Source organism: Hordeum vulgare, chromosome 1H (assembly GCF_904849725.1).
Source record: "Hordeum vulgare subsp. vulgare chromosome 1H, MorexV3_pseudomolecules_assembly, whole genome shotgun sequence".
NCBI classification, from domain to species: domain Eukaryota; kingdom Viridiplantae; phylum Streptophyta; class Magnoliopsida; order Poales; family Poaceae; genus Hordeum; species Hordeum vulgare.
This window is the reverse complement of record NC_058518.1, coordinates 423,361,746-423,379,589: the sequence shown is the minus strand read 5'-3', so window position 1 is coordinate 423,379,589 and position 17,844 is coordinate 423,361,746. Positions and strand designations below refer to the sequence as shown.

General features: G+C 45.2%; 2 protein-coding genes across 2 annotated transcripts; one reads left to right on the top strand and one right to left on the bottom strand.

Moving 5' to 3' along the window:
* The first annotated feature begins 1,047 nt into the window (after positions 1 to 1,047).
* LOC123442256 (desmethyl-deoxy-podophyllotoxin synthase-like) lies at positions 1,048 to 2,933 on the top strand. The gene is made up of 2 exons (XM_045118294.1): positions 1,048 to 2,076; positions 2,169 to 2,933. Exons 1-2 carry the CDS (start codon positions 1,168 to 1,170, stop codon positions 2,832 to 2,834), a joined length of 1,575 nt encoding a protein of 524 aa, XP_044974229.1. The 5' UTR covers positions 1,048 to 1,167; the 3' UTR covers positions 2,835 to 2,933.
* LOC123442267 (peroxisomal adenine nucleotide carrier 1-like) lies at positions 2,851 to 6,741 on the bottom strand. The gene is made up of 5 exons (XM_045118300.1): positions 6,231 to 6,741; positions 5,061 to 5,292; positions 4,840 to 4,986; positions 3,608 to 3,774; positions 2,851 to 3,496 (listed from the first exon to the last, which is right to left on the bottom strand). Exons 1-5 carry the CDS (start codon positions 6,395 to 6,397, stop codon positions 3,199 to 3,201), a joined length of 1,011 nt encoding a protein of 336 aa, XP_044974235.1. The 5' UTR covers positions 6,398 to 6,741; the 3' UTR covers positions 2,851 to 3,198.
* Between the last annotated feature and the right edge of the window lie 11,103 nt (positions 6,742 to 17,844).

Sequence of the window (17,844 nt, the reverse complement as noted above, 5' to 3'; positions counted from 1 at the left end):
GAATACAGAAATTTTTATATTACCATATTAATATCAGAGGAACACTGACGACTACTCCCTCCGTTCCTAAATATAAGTATTTTAAGCGATTTTACTAAGGGTCTACATACGGAGCAAAATGATTGAATCTATACTCTAAAGTATGTCTATATACATCCCTATGTAGTCCATTAATGAAATCTCTACAAGGACTTATATTTAGAAACTGAGGGAGTAGACTACAAAAAATTACTGCACTCCTTCTATAGGATTTTTTCACGATTTTGACCCATGGGATGAAAGTATTGCACGGAATGAACTCTGACTGAAACCATTTCACGATCCGACCTTTTTTGAAACGCCAGAGCCCGTGGCGTTGCAGACGCACATAGAAACGCCAGTCTAATGTGATGTTGCAGACGCACATAGAAACGTCAGTCTAATGTGGCGTTGCAGTCCCACTCAAACGCCAGTCTAACGTGGCGTTGCAGGCAACGCGTGAAACGCCATGGTCCATGGCGTTTCAGCAGTACATATGTTGCTGGCAGCATGCCGTGGCCTGGCGGATGTCGTCGCTGCGTTCCATAGTGGGTCTGCAACGCCAGCACTGTTGGCGTTTCGCAATCGGCCTGCAACGCCACACTAGACTGACGTTGCAAGAAAGAAAAAACGCCACGATAGACAGACGTGTCACTATAGGGCAGGCGTTTCACAGTGGGTCTGCAACGCCACTGTAGACTGGCGTTGCAGAAAAGAAAAAACGCCACGGTAGACAGGCGTATCACTGTAGGGCAGCAACGCCACGGTAGACAGGCGTTGCATAGTGGGACAGCAACGCCACGGCTTGTAGCGTTTCTAAAAGGTCAGATCGTGAAATGGTTTCAGATCTGGTTTATTTTATGCCCATGTTTAGAAAAAAAGGTTAAAACGGTAAGAAAGTCCCCTTCTATAGAAAAAAATAAAATCGCTTTCAGAGAGTGAGTCAGTGGTTGGGCAAAGCGTCAGTGTTTTACGGAGCAGTATAGAATACAGAAATTTTTATATTACCAGATTAATATCAGAGGAACACTGACGACTAGAGTACAAAAAATTACTGCACTCCTTCTATACTGGTCTACTACGCTACACGCACACGCAAACAAAGAGAAGCTCTGCTCGAAAGTCGTGAGGTCAGAATCAAGTCGAGCCATGGCTGAGCTAGCTCCGCTCTCCATGCTCCTCCTTCCTCTGCTCGCCATCGTCCCCGCGCTCTACTTCGTCTGGTCGTCACGCCGGCGTGAAGGCAGCCACCGGCCGCGTCCTCCGCCGTCGCCGTGGGCGCTCCCCGTCATCGGCCACCTCCACCACGTCGCAGGCGCGCTCCCGCACCGCGCGATGCGGGACCTGTCCCGCCGCCACGGGCCGCTCATGCTGCTCCGCCTCTGCGAGCTCCGCGTCGTCGTCGCCTCCTCGTCCGACGCCGCGCGGGAGGTCATGAAGACCCATGACCTGGCGTTCGCGTCGCGGCCCATGACCCCGACGGGGACGGCCCTCCTCGGCGACAGCCCGGGCATCGTGTTCGCGCCCTACGGCGACGCGTGGCGGCAGCTCCGCAAGATCTGCACCCTCGAGCTCTTCACCTCCCGCCGCGTCAGGTCCTTCCGGCCCGTGCGCGAGGAGGAGGTCGGCCGGCTGCTCCGGTCGGTGGCGGTGGCGGTGGCGCCGTCTCCGTCGTCCGCGGTGAACCTGAGCGAGCGGATCAGCGCGTACGTCGCTGACTCGGCGGTCCGCGCCGTCATCGGCAGCCGGTTCAAGGACCGGGCCGCCTTCCTTCGGATGCTGGAGCGGAGGGTGAAGCTCGCGCCGGCGCAGTGCCTGCCGGACCTCTTCCCGTCGTCGCGGCTGGCGATGCTCGTCAGCCGGATGCCGCGCGAGATGAAGCGGGAGCGCCGGGAGATGAGGGAGTTCATCGACGCCATCATCCAGGACCATCACGAGAACAGCAGGGCCGGCGCCGGCGCCGACGGCGACGACTTTCTCGACGTCCTCCTGAGGATCCAGAGAGAGGGGAAGCTCGATCCTCCCCTCACCAACGACGACATCAAGGCAGTCATCGTCGTAAGCTGCTCATCTCGATCTTCTCGTATTACAAATGGAGGAGAAACTTTCAACACCAGCGAGACTAATTTCCTCTGCTTCAACTCGAACAGGACATCTTCATAGCGAGCAGCGAGACGTCGGCGACGGCGCTGCAGTGGGCCATGGCGGAGCTACTGAGGAACCCGAGGGTGATGCGCAAGGCGCAGGAGGAGGTCCGGCGAGCCCTCGACGGGCGCGACAGGGTCACGGAGGAGAGCGTGGCGAGCCTGCGGTACCTGAACCTCGTCATCAAGGAGGTGCTCCGGCTGCACCCACCGGCGACGATGCTGCTCCCCCGCGAGTGCCGGGCCCCGTGCCGGGTCCTCGGCTTCGACGTGCCGGCGGGCGCCATGGTGCTCGTCAACGCGTGGGCGATCGGCAGGGACCCGGCGCACTGGGACGACCCGGAGGAGTTCTCGCCGGAGAGGTTCGAGGGCGGCGACGTCGACTTCAAGGGCACGGACTTCGAGTACATACCGTTCGGCGCCGGGCGGCGGATGTGCCCTGGAATGGCGTTCGGGCTGGCCAACATGGAGCTCGCGCTCGCCAGCCTTCTCTACCACTTCGACTGGGAGCTGCCGGACGGGACGGAGCCCGGGGAGCTGGACATGGCCGAGCTCATGGGGCTCACTACGCGGCGGCGCTCCGACCTCCTGCTCGTCCCGGCGGTCCGCGTGCCATTGCCAAAGCAAAATTTGCATGTGCCAAGCGAAAATTCTTTCGACATTAAGACTTAAGAGGGCAGGGAGCGAATTTCACAACATGGGAGACTTATTGCTATTGCTTCAATTCCAGCAAAGAACAAAGAATAGAACAAAAGTGGCATTTTACACGTATGGTACCAGTCTACCAGACCACAATCACATCACCAGAACTACTTCTGGACAACACCTATTCCATACTGTATTTCCATTCCAAGTACATATCAGATACTCAGAGCTACACGAAAAAACAAATGAATTTATTCAGAACATTCCATGGCGCTCTCAGGACGATTGTGTTCTTCTGCATGCTTCTGTACTTCTGTTATTTGGTAGTATAAGATCTTGAAATACCGGTGGACGATTCGACTGGTTTTCTCAGGTCTGACATATGATACAATTATGCACTCTTGATTCTCTTCCGAGAAACAAAGAGGTATTGCCGCAGGGCTAGCAGCGAGATCCAGGTGAACTTTGAAATCTTCTCTTTTATCATCAGCAGTAATGCAGAGCTCAGAACCGTCTTTAGTATCTGAGCATGTAATCCTTTGAAGAAGCCTGGGATGCCTTCCTTGTTCCACATTGCATGCATAGCACCCAACATTGTCTTGGGGGGCCTTGAATTGCCTGGCCCTGTCCTTTCAGATTCGTCCTCATCGTCATCATCGGGGTCTGCAGCCTGAATCATGACCTTGCACCTGTTTGAAAAATTGATGTCAGATAACTGCAGTGGCTGGTTGAATTTATAATCCGCATTGACAAGCAAAAAGCAAGTAGAGAAGTCTATATAACAAGTGAAGTTTCCATACCTGATTAATGGGTAAGTCAAGATCGTAGCAACACTTTTTGAGATGGCACCAAGGAGGAATGCCGAGAATGCAGAAAGAGCAACCGGGGAAGAATCACTTGCTGATTCTGCATTTTTACGCGTCTGCCTCAGGATTAGCTTTTGCTTAAGCTGATCAAACACTGTGTACTGCAAAGGATTAAACACAAAACAAATGTTAACTCGTGCACGAAAAGAAAAAATAAATAAAGCTTATATACATTTGTAAGTTACACCTGAAAGTGGTACTGTTAAGGTGGTAAGAATTAGATTAAGAATACACTGCATTATACTTTTCAGTTCAAGTTGTGGTAAGGCAGACAATCTATATCTATACCTTGATGTTTTATGGAAGTAGGTGTTCTTAGTCCATCATGCTATTTTATGGAAAACCCCTTGATGTTTCTGACATTAAACCCGCAGTACATATTAAATGTTTTTTTTTAAATACTCATATCTTCTAAACCGTAACTCCAAATTTAAAATGTTATATATGAATTTTGATTAGAAAAATATGTAGAATCTGAATATGATGTTATTTTACCTGTTAACAATTTTAAAAATATTATCTAGGATGCAATCTTAATCAATAATGCATTACCCGTCTTTCTTTCATACCGGCACTAATATTGAAACGTATTTGAAGGCTCTACAGTTACAAAACATGAGGTTATACCAAGTGAATCAAGAAGGTGAAAATGGCAAAGGGTAATGATTGACACCATTTTGCAGACCTACATATTTGCTAGATGCATTTGCTCTAGTGGAAGACATGGCAAAGGGTAATGATTGACACCATTTTGCAGACCTACATATTTGCTAGATGCATTTGCTCTAGTGGAAGACATGGACAAGAGCACATATCCACAGATAAGTTCTGCAGTTTTTCCTGGCAGTTTGTTCAAGATATTCACCCAAGTTTTGCTAATGAAAAGTAACTGCAATGGTACTTAAAAGTACAGCATAGTACACAACCAGACAATATTCTAACAGTTTTTGCCGTGGCTGACTATTTTATTTCTGATGCCTCACATGTTCAAACAAAAAAAGGTCACTCTGATTGAAGCATCTACATATACAATTATATATCTCTTTACAAAAAACTTTAGCATAAATGATTCAATGTATACAGGAGAAGACATAGCTGGACAGCCCATAAACCAATATTAAGTTCTACAAGATCTGTCATACAATAATGATGCAGGAGTTTAGTACCTGAATTGAAGGATTGCATGTTAACATAAGGGAAATGCCCAAGCCATCGAATGCCTCAAGCCAAGTTCCTTCTGCAAGAGTTGCTCGCAGCCCTTTGGACTTTCCGAAAGCACTTGTTTGCATTCTAGAAGATGCCGTATCTAATGGCTGAAATGGTGAGAGAAACGAGTATAAGATCAGGCAGCTAAAACAGTTCTTCAAGAATCTATGAGATTAGTTACCTGTGTCACAACAACTGTGCAAGCACCAGCGGCGGCTGCAATCAACAAGTTGGCTTTTGTTCCAATAGACTTAGCTCCACTCTTCTCCAGGTAGAGTCGTTTGAAATAGCTATAGCCATAAAAGTAAACGAACTGCGAAATGAACGACTGGATATTCTTCGTCTTAAGTCCCTGATATAGGGACAAAAATTGCTTTTTCTTAATTGCTTCCCAAAAGACATCTGAAAGGTTCCTGAAAAGTCATGAGGCCAGTTAGTTTGTACAATGGAGTAACTAGAGAAGTTTAACGCATATGATGAGAAGGAATTTTATGCTAGAGCTGTAACAGCATGCAGTAAAATCTCCTTCACCAAAAAACATAAAGGGGAAGGCATACTACATCCTTTTAGAGCACACAAATGCAGTTAGTCAATTAAACATCTCAACTAGCCAAAATATGAAGGCCAACACATCTCTCTTACTAGTGTATGAGAAGGTATTGTTTACGCTGCCTGAATGTCTTCGCTTTTCAGTTACTAGGTCTAGTTGATTGGCAAAGAAACAACTTCATAGGTATGATCCTTCTATTTTGGCTAAACTAGTTTCCTTTACAGCTATACAAATTACAACAATGATTCATTTCACTATTTCTGGAGCTTCTAAGAAATCAACCCGACCCCTGTTGCTTATAACTGAATCCCGATCTCTTTCCTTATTTAACAACCTGAAGTCATTATGCACAACGATTTGTGCAATTTCTGGATTAAATGAACTCCTCATGAACATTAATGGATTAACAATCCAGTCACGTCCTGACTATACCTAAACTACAGTCCTAGCAACTTCTGCAAAGAACATAATAAAGTGAGCAACTCTTTGCCCTTCATCGTTCACCCTTATATAGAACAAAAAAACCTGGGCCTAACGAGATATTGATTTGCTGAATTCACGATCGGCTTATGTGGAAATCAACCCGTCCAGCTGTCAGAATGATCCACGTAGGACCCCAATCATCGCGAGTACCCTATGCGAAATCCAGCCCCCAGATCCGAACTCCCACTCAATGGAGGACCCAAATTCCAGTCCTCGAGCCGGCGATCACCAGCAATCCGCGACGGAATCAAGCCAGGGAATCAGGCGAAGGGGCGGAGAGGGGAGGGAGGAAGGAAGGAATCGGCGGCGAGGGGTGACCTGTACTTGTGCGCGCCCTGGTCCGTCTGGACGTCGGCCTGGAACTTGGTCTTGCAGGTGTCGAGCGGGTAGAGCACGGTGGTGCTGACGAGCGCGCCGACGGCCCCCGACGCCGCCTCGGCCAGGCTGTCCCAGTCCACCCCGCCGCCGCCGTCCTCCCCCTCCATCGCGGCCGGCCGACGAGATCCCTCGAGCAAGCGCGGAGCCCGAGAGGAACCTCGGCCAGGCAGGCAGGCTCTCCCTCTCCCTCTCCTTCCTCCGCGCACCCGGCTGCTGCTGCTGCTGGAGTTGCTGGCTCGTCGCGGGGTCCAAGCTCGCCTGTAAGTAATAATCGCCAGCGAGGAGGGAGGGAAAGTAGGAGTAGGAGAAGAGGGAGACGTCACGGCAGAGGGCAGCGTGGCGGCTACCTGCGAGGCAGCCCACTACGAGTCACGTACCCACGACACGGCACGGCACGGCGGTCTTGGTTTCGCCGCTTCGGGTCGGGATATCTGGGTTGGTGCGCTGCGTATCTCGCTTCCTCCAGTATCCGCGCGGTACGTTGGGTTACGGTTGGAGGCCGCGTGGCGCCGTGGATCGTGCGCCCGAGTCCCCGAGAGCGAGCGAGGGTCGACGCTGGCTGTGGGGTGTGGGTAGGTGGAGACGGCGAGGACGACCGGAAGGGACCGGCCGGGGCGAGGGGTCTCTGCTCTGCTCTCCTGCTCCGTCGTTGGTCTTTGGTCAGTCCGCCATCTCCATCTTCCACACTTGGACGCTCGAGTGGTGGGACGAAACAGCGGCTCGCTCGCCACGTGAACCTCGTGCCCGTGCGCCGCCTGTGTCCGTCCATTTCTGCTTTGGACTGCTCTCCTCCTGCGCCCTGAGAGCATACAGGCCCCTTGGACCAACTCCAACACGACGCGGCGCGTTCAAAATGTTTTACATCCGGAATTGCAATTTTTTTCGCGTGACAGGGTGTCCGCTCCGGCAGGCGTCGTAAAATGAAACGCGGCACTGCCGTTTCAGCAAGCGTTGTAAAATACATGTGTTGTGTTTACAGCGCCGACGTCTAGCCCAAATAACATTTCTCTCACCATAATAAAATAAAATAATACTCTTCCGTCTTAAAAAAATTGCCTTAGATTTGTTTAAATATGAATGTATTTAGTCACAATTTAAAGGGTGTTTGGATACGTTTTAGTCCTATGACTAAAAGTAATGAGACTAAAACTTGCTAGCCTCATCCATGCTTGGATCCAAGTATTAAAGAGACTAAAATCAAGTTAATGAGCATTTATTATCCTCCAAACCCTTCAATCCAGAACTTGCATGAGGAGTTAAATGAGGAGAGAGGGGACTAATGCACATTTTAGTAGGGGTACCCTTGACTAAAAGATTTTAGCCTCAAGACTAGTTTTAGTCTTCTCTCTTTAGTCAGGGGTGCTTGGAACTTTAGCCTCTTAAAGAGACTAGTTTTAGTCTCTTGGATCCAAGCACCATCTTAGTATTTAGATACATCTGTTTCTAGACAAAACTAAGACAAGAATTTTGGGACGGAGGGAGTAATAAATAGTTCAACTATTATATTACAACTCAAACAAATAGTTTATTTTTTAATACAATAAATAGTTCAACAATACAACGTAAAACATAAAAGAAAACTAGTTTTGGCGGCCATGTCATGCTCATCACTCCTCGATTAGATTTTTGTGAAAATCATCATGTGTTTCGGCATGTCAAATGACATGATAGAAGGCAATAACTAGGGCTATCCTTGCACCCGTCCTCCGTCCTCGCACGAAATGTCTCAACAACTTTTTTTTTAATAAAAGAGGTCCCTCCCCCCGCTCCATCTTTATTGACAAAGCAAAACAAGAAACAAAAGAGTGCATGTGTAAGCCTTATGACAACCGAGAGCGTCCCCAGCAAAAGGGCCACATGAAAGTACTTCAAACTTCACAACTCAACGAGCAACACAAACAAGAAACTTAAGACAACCCGAGGGGGCTAGCTAGCAGCATCACTACAGAAAACTACTGAACTATTTCCACGCAATGCGGGGCAGTTCCCCACGGCACTTGTCCAGCTCGCTGATGAATTGTCGAAGCGTTGTCTCATGTATGGCATTCCATAGCACTCCCCATTGTTGAAGGAAGTTTTCAAGTTCCACAAGAACGCAGTCCAGATTTTTCCAAGTACGACCCTGAAAACAGAATTCATTTCTTAGCTTCCATACACTCCACAAGGAGGCACCTACAATCATGTTCAAGATAGGTTTTTCTTTATGTTTGTGCCATAAAGCACATACATCTTTAAAACGAAAAATCATGGGCATTTGAAAGAAGCCAAAAATCATCTTCCAAATGCAATTAGCCACAATACAATCAAAGAACAGGTGTTGGACTGATTCCAATTCCTTACAAAATAAACAGGTGGGATCATCAACATTTCTATGCTTAGCTAGATTGTCTCTAGTTAAAATCTTGTTATAAACTCAGCCAAAGAAAAACATGAATATTCCACGGACACGGTATTTTCCACATCTTATCACCAATGGTAGAAACAACACCACCAAAGTTAATGGCGTTGTAGAAAGATCTAACGGAATAAATCCCTTTGGATTCCAATCCAAATAGGGACGATCTAACAGAATAAATCCCTTTGGATTCCAATCCAAATAGGGACATCAGGACCATCACCTAGGGGAATGTTTTGGATAATACCAAGCAATTGGTTCCATCTATCAAGTCCATACTTGTAAACACATCTTCTGAAAGAGAGCTTAAGCTGCACACCATCCCACACCTAAGAGACAGTGCAATCAGGTTTGTTGCAAATATAGAATAGATCCCAGAACTGAACTTTCAAGGACATATCTCTAGTCCATATATCATGCCAAAACTTGATATTTCTACCATCATCCATTTTCCATTTGTAAAATATTTTGGAAGTTTTTAAAGCCCAAGTTACACTCTTCCAAAAGGGAGAGCCATTATCAGGTTTGGACCATAAAACATTAGGGGAATTAGTATTAGAGATAACATTCTTGCAATCTTTCTTACTAAGGTCAAAGAACCTCTTCCCCCAGGAGGCCAACAAGGCCATATTGAATTCCTTCCGGTTAGGTATTCCTAGACTACCAAAACATTTCTTCCTAGTAACCAGGCCCTAGTTAGCCAAATCATATTTGTGTTGATGCCCCATATTACCCCAAAAAATGGGCCATCTGGGAGTTGATAGCATGAATTGCCCACTTGGGGAATTTGATGATAGCCATAAGATATGCTGGGATACTAACAATACAGACACAAAGCAGGGTCAACTTCCTTTGCAAGTAAGGTGTTTGCATGTCCCAACAACTCATACTAAGAATATCTAAATTTTGCCCACGTTCATTCTTGATGATCATGTTATGCAAGATCACGCAAGCGTTCATGATGTATCAAAGGATCTATTGATTCCAAAATCTAGTCGGTCCTCTCGCAATAGCAAATTGGGATTGCAAAATCCCAAAAGCTCTTTACACATCTTTCCTAGCCGCCGAGTGAGCATTGTGGAAATCAAGATTTTCCTTAGCTTGTGGTGTCATCAACGGCTTCACAAATGTTTGCCACCTGGGGTGGATGCCATGTGCAAGATAGTAGACATAGTTGTGTGTATGGCCATCTGCTACAAACTACGTCGGTGTAGTTGTTGGAAATATGCCCTAGAGGCAATAATAAATAGTTATTACTATATTTCCTGTTTAAAGATAATCATTTATTATCCATGCTATAATTGTATTGAATGAAAACATAGATACATGTGTGGATAAATAGACACAACAATGTCCCTAGCAAGCCTCTAGTTGGCTAGCCAATTGATCAAGGATAGTCAAGGTTTTCTGACTATGTGCAAAGTGTTGTTGCTTGATAACTGGATCACATCATTAAGGGAATCATGTGATGGACTAGACCCAAACTATGAACGTAGCATATTGATCGTGTCACTTTATTGCTATTGTTTTCTGCGTGTCAAGTATTTATTCATATGACCATGAGATCATATAAACCCACTGGCACCGGAGGGATGCCTTGTGTGTATCAAACGTCACAACGTAACTGGGTGACTATAAAGGTGGTCTACAGGTATCTCCGAAGGTGTCCGTTGGATTAGTATGGATCAAGACTGGGATTTGTCACTCCGTGTGATACAACATCACACACAAGCCTTGCAAGCAATGTGACTAAGTGTAAGTCACAGGATCTTGTATTACGGAACGAGAAAAGAGACTTGCCGGTAACGAGATTGAAATAGGTATACGGATACCAACGATCGAATCTCGGGCAAGTAACATACCAAAGGACAAAGGGAATGACATACGGGATTGCCTGAATCCTTGACACTGAGGTTCAACCAATAAGTTATTTGTAGTGACCCGACTCAAGATGAGTCAAGCCTCTGTGTATCTGTGCCATCCCTGGATCAGTATGCTGGCACACACAGTACATCAATGTATATATCAAAGTGCAATCACATGTAAATAGCGTAAAACTGATATATACCTTAAATATCTCAGCGGAAGCAGTCAAGGGAGTGGAGTCCCAATAAACACCAATGGCAAGTTGAGTGTAGACCGTAACCCTGAATCATACTCTTATTCGTCGAAGAAAAATATCTGCAACATAAGACGTTGCAGCCGTGTAGGTCAGCATATTGAATATGCCGGCAAGTCACATAAGAGAGGGGTGAAAAGTAATCATCTATACTATATGCATATATGGTAGGTGGGGCTATAAGTTTTTAGCGAAAAGCAAGTTTTCTCCTACAACAAGAGGGGGCTAAAAGCAAAATGTTACTACGTTGTTTGTTGTTAACGAGATGGTTCCGCCAACCAATTCTCGTACCCATGGTGTCAATAATACCCACATCAATATCATTATTTGTGTTGAGAAATTCAGATAACTTCAGTTCCTTTGGCTCAAGTTGTCCATGACCATGGACACGGCTAATCGATTACGTTTGAGTACTCTGCAGAGTTTTGCACACGTTCCCCACAAGATTTGATCGCCTCCGTGTATGTCCTCGCACTTCAGGGTGTTTGAAGACCGGATGATCAAAACATGGTCTTTCAACGGGTCCCTCTGAATCCCTGTCGGTGCCCATCCATTCTACCGTTCGTCTACATCTGCTAGCACCGCCTGTCCAGAGTCGCCGTGTTGTCCAACCAAGCAAGAGCCCATAATGACTTGTGGCTGTGCAGGTAAGCCTTGGGTCTTGAAAATATCCGTCCGTCTCTTTGAGCCTGGGTGAAGCTTTCCACAGGATGACATGGCCGTCCCCAGCATCCCGGGCATCCACTGGGTTTTCCAAGGAGCCGATCAACCGTCCTTCACCCAGTGTTGCATTGCGTCCGAGGTCTTGAAAATATTGTCTTAACCGGTCTTGATTATTTAATCAACCTCGCATCACTCGTGTTATGCACTCAACCGAATTCCCGTCTACTCAAGCATAGCAATATGAACTTTGTCGTCCCGGGGCCAAGTATCGGGGTTGTTGGGTGCCTTCCACATGATACTACAAACTATACTAAAATTTCCAAGTACCTAAGCAGCATGCAATCGGGCATAGGATGGTAGAACTACGATGCATAAAACATAGGTGATAGTATGATCAAAGTGACTTGCCTGGTGATGTTGACGAAGAAGAATTTCTCGAGGAAATAACTTGATAGACTACTCTTCACTCTCCGATGAAATCTATATAACAAACATATCATTCACATAAGCACTCATACTAGCAATCATTCTAACATTCAAAACAAAAGAGAGAGAGCGAATAAGAAACCGAAAGAAACTTCAAATAAGACTAGGGAGTCTTCTACTACGTCAAACACTAAATGATTTTTGTCCAACAAAAAATAATAACAAGGAACTAAGATATAAATCTAACTAAGATAAAATACAATAATTTTCACAAAACTTTTTGAAAGTATTCCCAAACGGGATTTGAAACAATGCAGAAAACAATTGCACGTTACTACGGAACTATGATTGATTTCATGAAAACAAATAAAAATAAAATAAAAACTTTTTGCAAAACTACTGTTTAACTAACAGAAACAAAACATAATCTTTCTGAAATAATAAAGAAAATAATTTAAAACAAAAGTAGAAAAGGAATTAGCCGAAATCTTAAAAGAGGTGAAACAGAAATTGTTTCACATGCAATAGTGAGCTAAAGTACTAAAACAAATCTGAAATTTTTACCACTGATAAATAAGATCACTAGTGATCAGTACCAAAAGGAATCAAATTAAAAGCTATTTTTAAACTTCTGGAATAGGCAAAACAAGGTTTAAACAAAATGTGATCTAACTTATATTTGAAAATTCCAAACATATACAAATTATATGTTTTTAAAAACTAAAGGAAATTTGTGAGCTACTGGAAAAAGAATCAATGTCATTGGACTTCGGGATCAAAAGTTGTGGGCTAAACAAGATTGAAACTTTCTGTTTTTTGCAAACAGGCAGAAAAAAACTGAAGATAACTAGTTCTAAAAAGAGGGTACACGTGGCATGTTGCTAGTGGCCGCGGAGGGTGTTTGCTGCAGCGTTTCGAGCAAACGGCCTAGGCTTAACAAACTCGCTGGTTAAATCATAAGTGGAACTAAAAACCGCGGTTTTCTAAACTAAACCGAAGGGTTACCTAAGAATCTAATCTACACCGTTGCATGAAGATCTAAGGGCTACTAATCAAAGAAGAGAAAAACAGAGAGGTGGGAGAGGAAATACCGTGCTGGCCGTGGCTACTCCGGCGGGAAGAAGATGGCCGGCGAGGGAGGGGAGCTCCGGGGCGTGGAGGGGATGGGGCGGCGACGGCGGGGAAGTCCTCCTCCACGGGGGGAGGCGCTCGGGGGAGAGAGGGGCTCGGGGCGCTGCTCCAGGAGCCGTAGACGAAGGTGGGCAGGAGGAGCTTGGGCTCCGGCGGGGCGACAGGGCGGCGCTGCGGTGGCGGGGAGCCTCGGGTGGTCGGGGAAACGACGTGAGGCGGCGGCGGGGGTGCCTCAGGTGGTGCGGGGCGGCTTGGGTGGCGCTCCTGGGACGAGGACGAAGGTAGCAGCAGCTGCTGCCGGCGAGCGGTGGCAGGGCTAGGGCGGCGGTGGTTCGGCGGGGTAAGGGGTGGGAACGGGGCGGCTCGGGATGGGGTGCTTATATAGGCCAGGGGAGAGGTGGCTAAGGAAGGAGAGGGAGAAGATCAGGGAGGAAATCCCGAGTTCTGGTGCTACTCGGTTTCGGTAGAAGAAACAAGGAAGGAGGAAGAAGGAGGCCGACGTGGAGAGGGAGCTCGGTCGGTGGGGCCCGCAGGTAAGTGAGAGGGAGGAGGGGAGGTTGGGGTCGGGCGGCCGGTTTCTAGGGATTTTGATCCCTGAGGCTGGGAGGGAATCGGCCCAGTCTAAAAAGCGCTCGGGGCGGCGGTTAAAAAAAAGAAGGTTTCCTAATTAAAACCTTTTTTCGAAACAGAAAGTAAAAGCGAATAAAAAGGTAATAAATCAAAATATTAATATAGGGTATTATATACCAAAAAATTCAGAAAAATCTCCTCTACCCGAATAACATTTTTTTAAAGCAAAAATAAAAACTTAAAAAAATGTTTTTTTCAGAAATTCCCAAATTTGCTTTATTTCTTTTTGCAATTATTTTTGCAAAAGAACTTTGGGTTTTCTTGGCTCAAATATTTCAGAAACTTCCCGCACTTTGGAGGGTCATTTTCCTCCGCTCTCTCTCTTGCGTGCAAGAGGGTATTTTCTTCGGGCATTTCTCGTGCGGGGGAAAAGAATTGGAAATGCAAAAGAATTAAATGCAAATATCACCGTTCAAATTATTTATAGTTTAAGAAGTCATGTCATCTTCTCTTGTTGCTTTTAAAAGATTGAATTTGAATTCATCGGAGAAGGGGAAAGTCATTTTATTCCCTCTCATTCAAAAGTTTCGAAAAGTTTCAAATTTCACACAAGTTTGAGTCACTCAGCAAACAAACAAACAATCAATCTAATAATTATATTAACATTCCAAAATTTATAATTTTGGGATGTTACAAACTACCACACTTAAAATGAATCTCGTCCTCGAGATTCGAAGAGGCTAGAAAGAAAGGTTAGGGTTTGGGGGTCTTCTAACAAATCCAATCTCCGGCAAGGTGGGGTGCTACCACACTTAAAATGAAGATTACTGGTCCCTCAAAATGTTTTAACGATCCTCTGGGGTTTTTGGCAACTGACTTCCCACAGTCTCCATACTAAATCCTTTGGTGATGCTCTCCCGTTATATTCATAACATTTTCCATCAAAATCGAGGGTTCCCTTGTGGATATAAGCTTCTTCCGTTACTGGGTCTTCTTAACTGACAGTCTCGCGATCAATTCTAAATAACATATCGATGGTTCTCATGGTGGTCTACCATTTGTGGTTATCCTGCAGAGAGAGGGGTCTTGGTTTCATCCTCACCGTAAAATTTCCTACGCGTGACAACAGGTGCCATGTACATGGGCTTTTCTTATACCATTCTAAGGCTTAAACAAAAGCTTCAAAGAACGTCGTCTCTCACTATGGGTAAGTCTCTCAGATTTACCATTCCGAATAACAAGATAAATGATAAGAGTATGTCGTCATGGTGATCAATCCATTCCGCACCCAAATCATTTCTCTGTATAAGGTTTAGTGAATCTCGCATTCCAACACTTGGGCATCCTCACAAGCGTTGCAGAGTTTCTCTTATCCACGAACGAAGTTCGGATAAACCATTGGTTCTGCAAGCTGAACAAAACATCTATCGTATCTTCACAACTCTCTGGCTTTCGTCTGCTCCTTGGAAAACGTTTGCTGATCCATCATAGCTTCTTCCATAAATCATATTCATTTCATAATCAATCCTTTATTACATCCTTGCTTTCTTCAAAATTCTAACTCAAAAGTAATTTATTACAAATGCTGCCATCCACATTGTTCGGTATGGTCAAGCATTTCTACCAACTTTATTCATCTGTCTCTCTTGGAGGTACTTTAGTTCCACTGGAACTTTCCGAGGTGCTCCTTGAAATCATCCATCTTTTTCTTCATCAAGGTGGTCATGAGCTCCATCTCCATCATCTTCGCATGCACTTCACTCAGGTATTCCTGGGTATGACAGAGTCTTGCCTCAAGTATTTCTCCAATCTGACGTATGGCTTCCATGGCAGCTTCACGAACAACATCAAAGAAGGTTGCTCGTGGTACACGTGAAATGAAAAAGTATTGCCCCATAGTCTTTGGAAAAACTCCTTTCACATGGTGGAGGTGTACTTCCACGTACCAAAGTTCTACTCCACTTTCCATGAATGGGTAGCCTTTGTAGACTGCATCTCCTTCAAGATGAACGTGCTTCATCATGTCCTTTAGGATTTTCGGGTAATCATGATCACTGGTCAGGGTCATGATCGTTTCTGGGCCCTTGAGGAATGACTCGTAGAGAGTTGTCATCTGCAGGTGTCAGTGAATAGGTACTCAGAGGAATGTATATGTCTCCTTGGTAATCATGGTACACTCCTACTCAATGGATCCTGTGGGTTTACCGATTACTACCACACTTAATGAATTATACTCATGCCTGCATAGACCATATTTTCTCATATCCTCATAATTGTTCAGAGATCTTTGCTCGTAGAGAAACAACGCATACATTTTCAACATAGGCAATCATGAGACAATAAATTCCATTAATTCATGATGTTATTACAATCTCAGGGACTTCTGTTACAAAATTTTCACTCCATGATCTCATGAAAAACAAGAGTGCTTCAGATTACACTTATTGCCCTCGTCAAAGCTTAACTACTCCATTCTAGCTTTCTTCCTTTGTGGACAATCGCTGGCAAAATGTCCTGCTTCCTTGCAACAAAAGCAAATGATTTCTGACAAGTCTCGAGGCTTCTTAGCTTCTGCTTTTGCTCCTGGGATTCCCGGCTTCCTTCCTGAGCACATGTATTTGTGGTGGCCAAATTTCATACACTTGGAACATCTGACATGACTCAGGTCTGTGTCTGCAGAGATTTGGTTCTTCCGAGGGTACTTTTTCTTCTTTCCGGACTCCTTCATTTTGGCCAGTTCTTCTATTTCAAGTGGATCAAACTCCACTTCTTCCATCGGGAAGTTTCCCATATACTCTTGGCTTCTCTTCGTGCAGTCCTGTGAATAATGTCCTTCTTCTCCACATGAGTAGCATGCATTGGAGAAAAATCTGGTCAGACCTTGTCCATCAGGGTCTTCAATACTTTCGTTCATCACTGGCTCTTCTAGAATCTTCTTCTTGAGTGTTTCCTTCACTGCATCTTTCTGCTGCTTGACAACTTGTTGCACCTTGGGGTAAATGTGACACTGAGCTGGGTAGTGGGTGGTTCCCTCACAAAGGAAACAAGTCACCTGACTGCTTGGGCATTCCTCAGCTGGGTGATTTTCTTCACAATGAGTGCATCCATCCGTGTGTTCTTCCTGGGTGTGTCCTATTTCTCCACAGATCTTGCATGCACAGGTCTTCTCCTTCGGATAATCATAGCACTTCCGAATGAGACGGGATCTTAACAGAGTCTTCTTGAATTCTTCCCAACTTTCTGCTCCGCTAAATCCTTGTATGGCATGGTGCATTTTCCACCAGATAGCAGCACTTTGTGTAAAGTACTGAAGAGCGTGTTCCACTTCATACTTCCTTGAGATCAAGTTGCTCCCGAAGTGGTTCTCCATGTTTTGAATCCATATTTCAGCCTCCGACTGGGTCATTGGTCCAGAGACTACAAGTCCAGCTTCATACTCCATCTGGTAGTGTTGAGGTTTTGGGGATGAGACGGGTAAGAGAGGGAGGGAGATACACACAATACAAACAATATTTTTTGAGATAAGTTTAATTTGTGGCCGTTGGAAAACACACACCAATGACAGCTCACGAATCATCGTATCTAACGTGGGTATGTAAAAGGGATTTGGACTTCTAATGGTCATATAATTATTCAAACACTTCAGGGTCTTCTAGTTCTTTGGGTCTTGAGAGTCTTTTGTTGATGTAGCTTCAATTCTTCAAACGCGTGGTGAAATCCTCTTTACTTCGAAGTAGAACTCCGTTCATTCTTCATGCGGTCAAAAGGGGTAAGGGGATTGTATAACTATTTGAGGTGAGAGAGAATATTTGATGAAATCAAAAGAGATGAGAAGTAAAAGGTGTTCTTGAAAAATAGAAATTTTTGAGAGATCCTTTCCTAAGAAATTTCCAGTTTCTAGGGGTCACGTCCTACAGTCAACATGTGCTCTGATACCATTTCTGTAGCGACCCGACTCAAGACGAGTCAAGCCTCTGTGTATCTGTGCCATCCCTGGATCAGTATGCTGGCACACACAGTACATCAATGTATATATCAAAGTGCAATCACATGTAAATAGCGTAAAACTGATATATACCTTAAATATCTCAGCGGAAGCAGTCAAGGGAGTGGAGTCCCAATAAACACCAACGGCAAGTTGAGTGTAGACCGTAACCCTGAATCGTACTCTTACTCGTCGAAGAAAAATATCTGCAACATAAGACGTTGCAGCCGTGTAGGTCAGCATATTGAATATGCCGGCAAGTCAC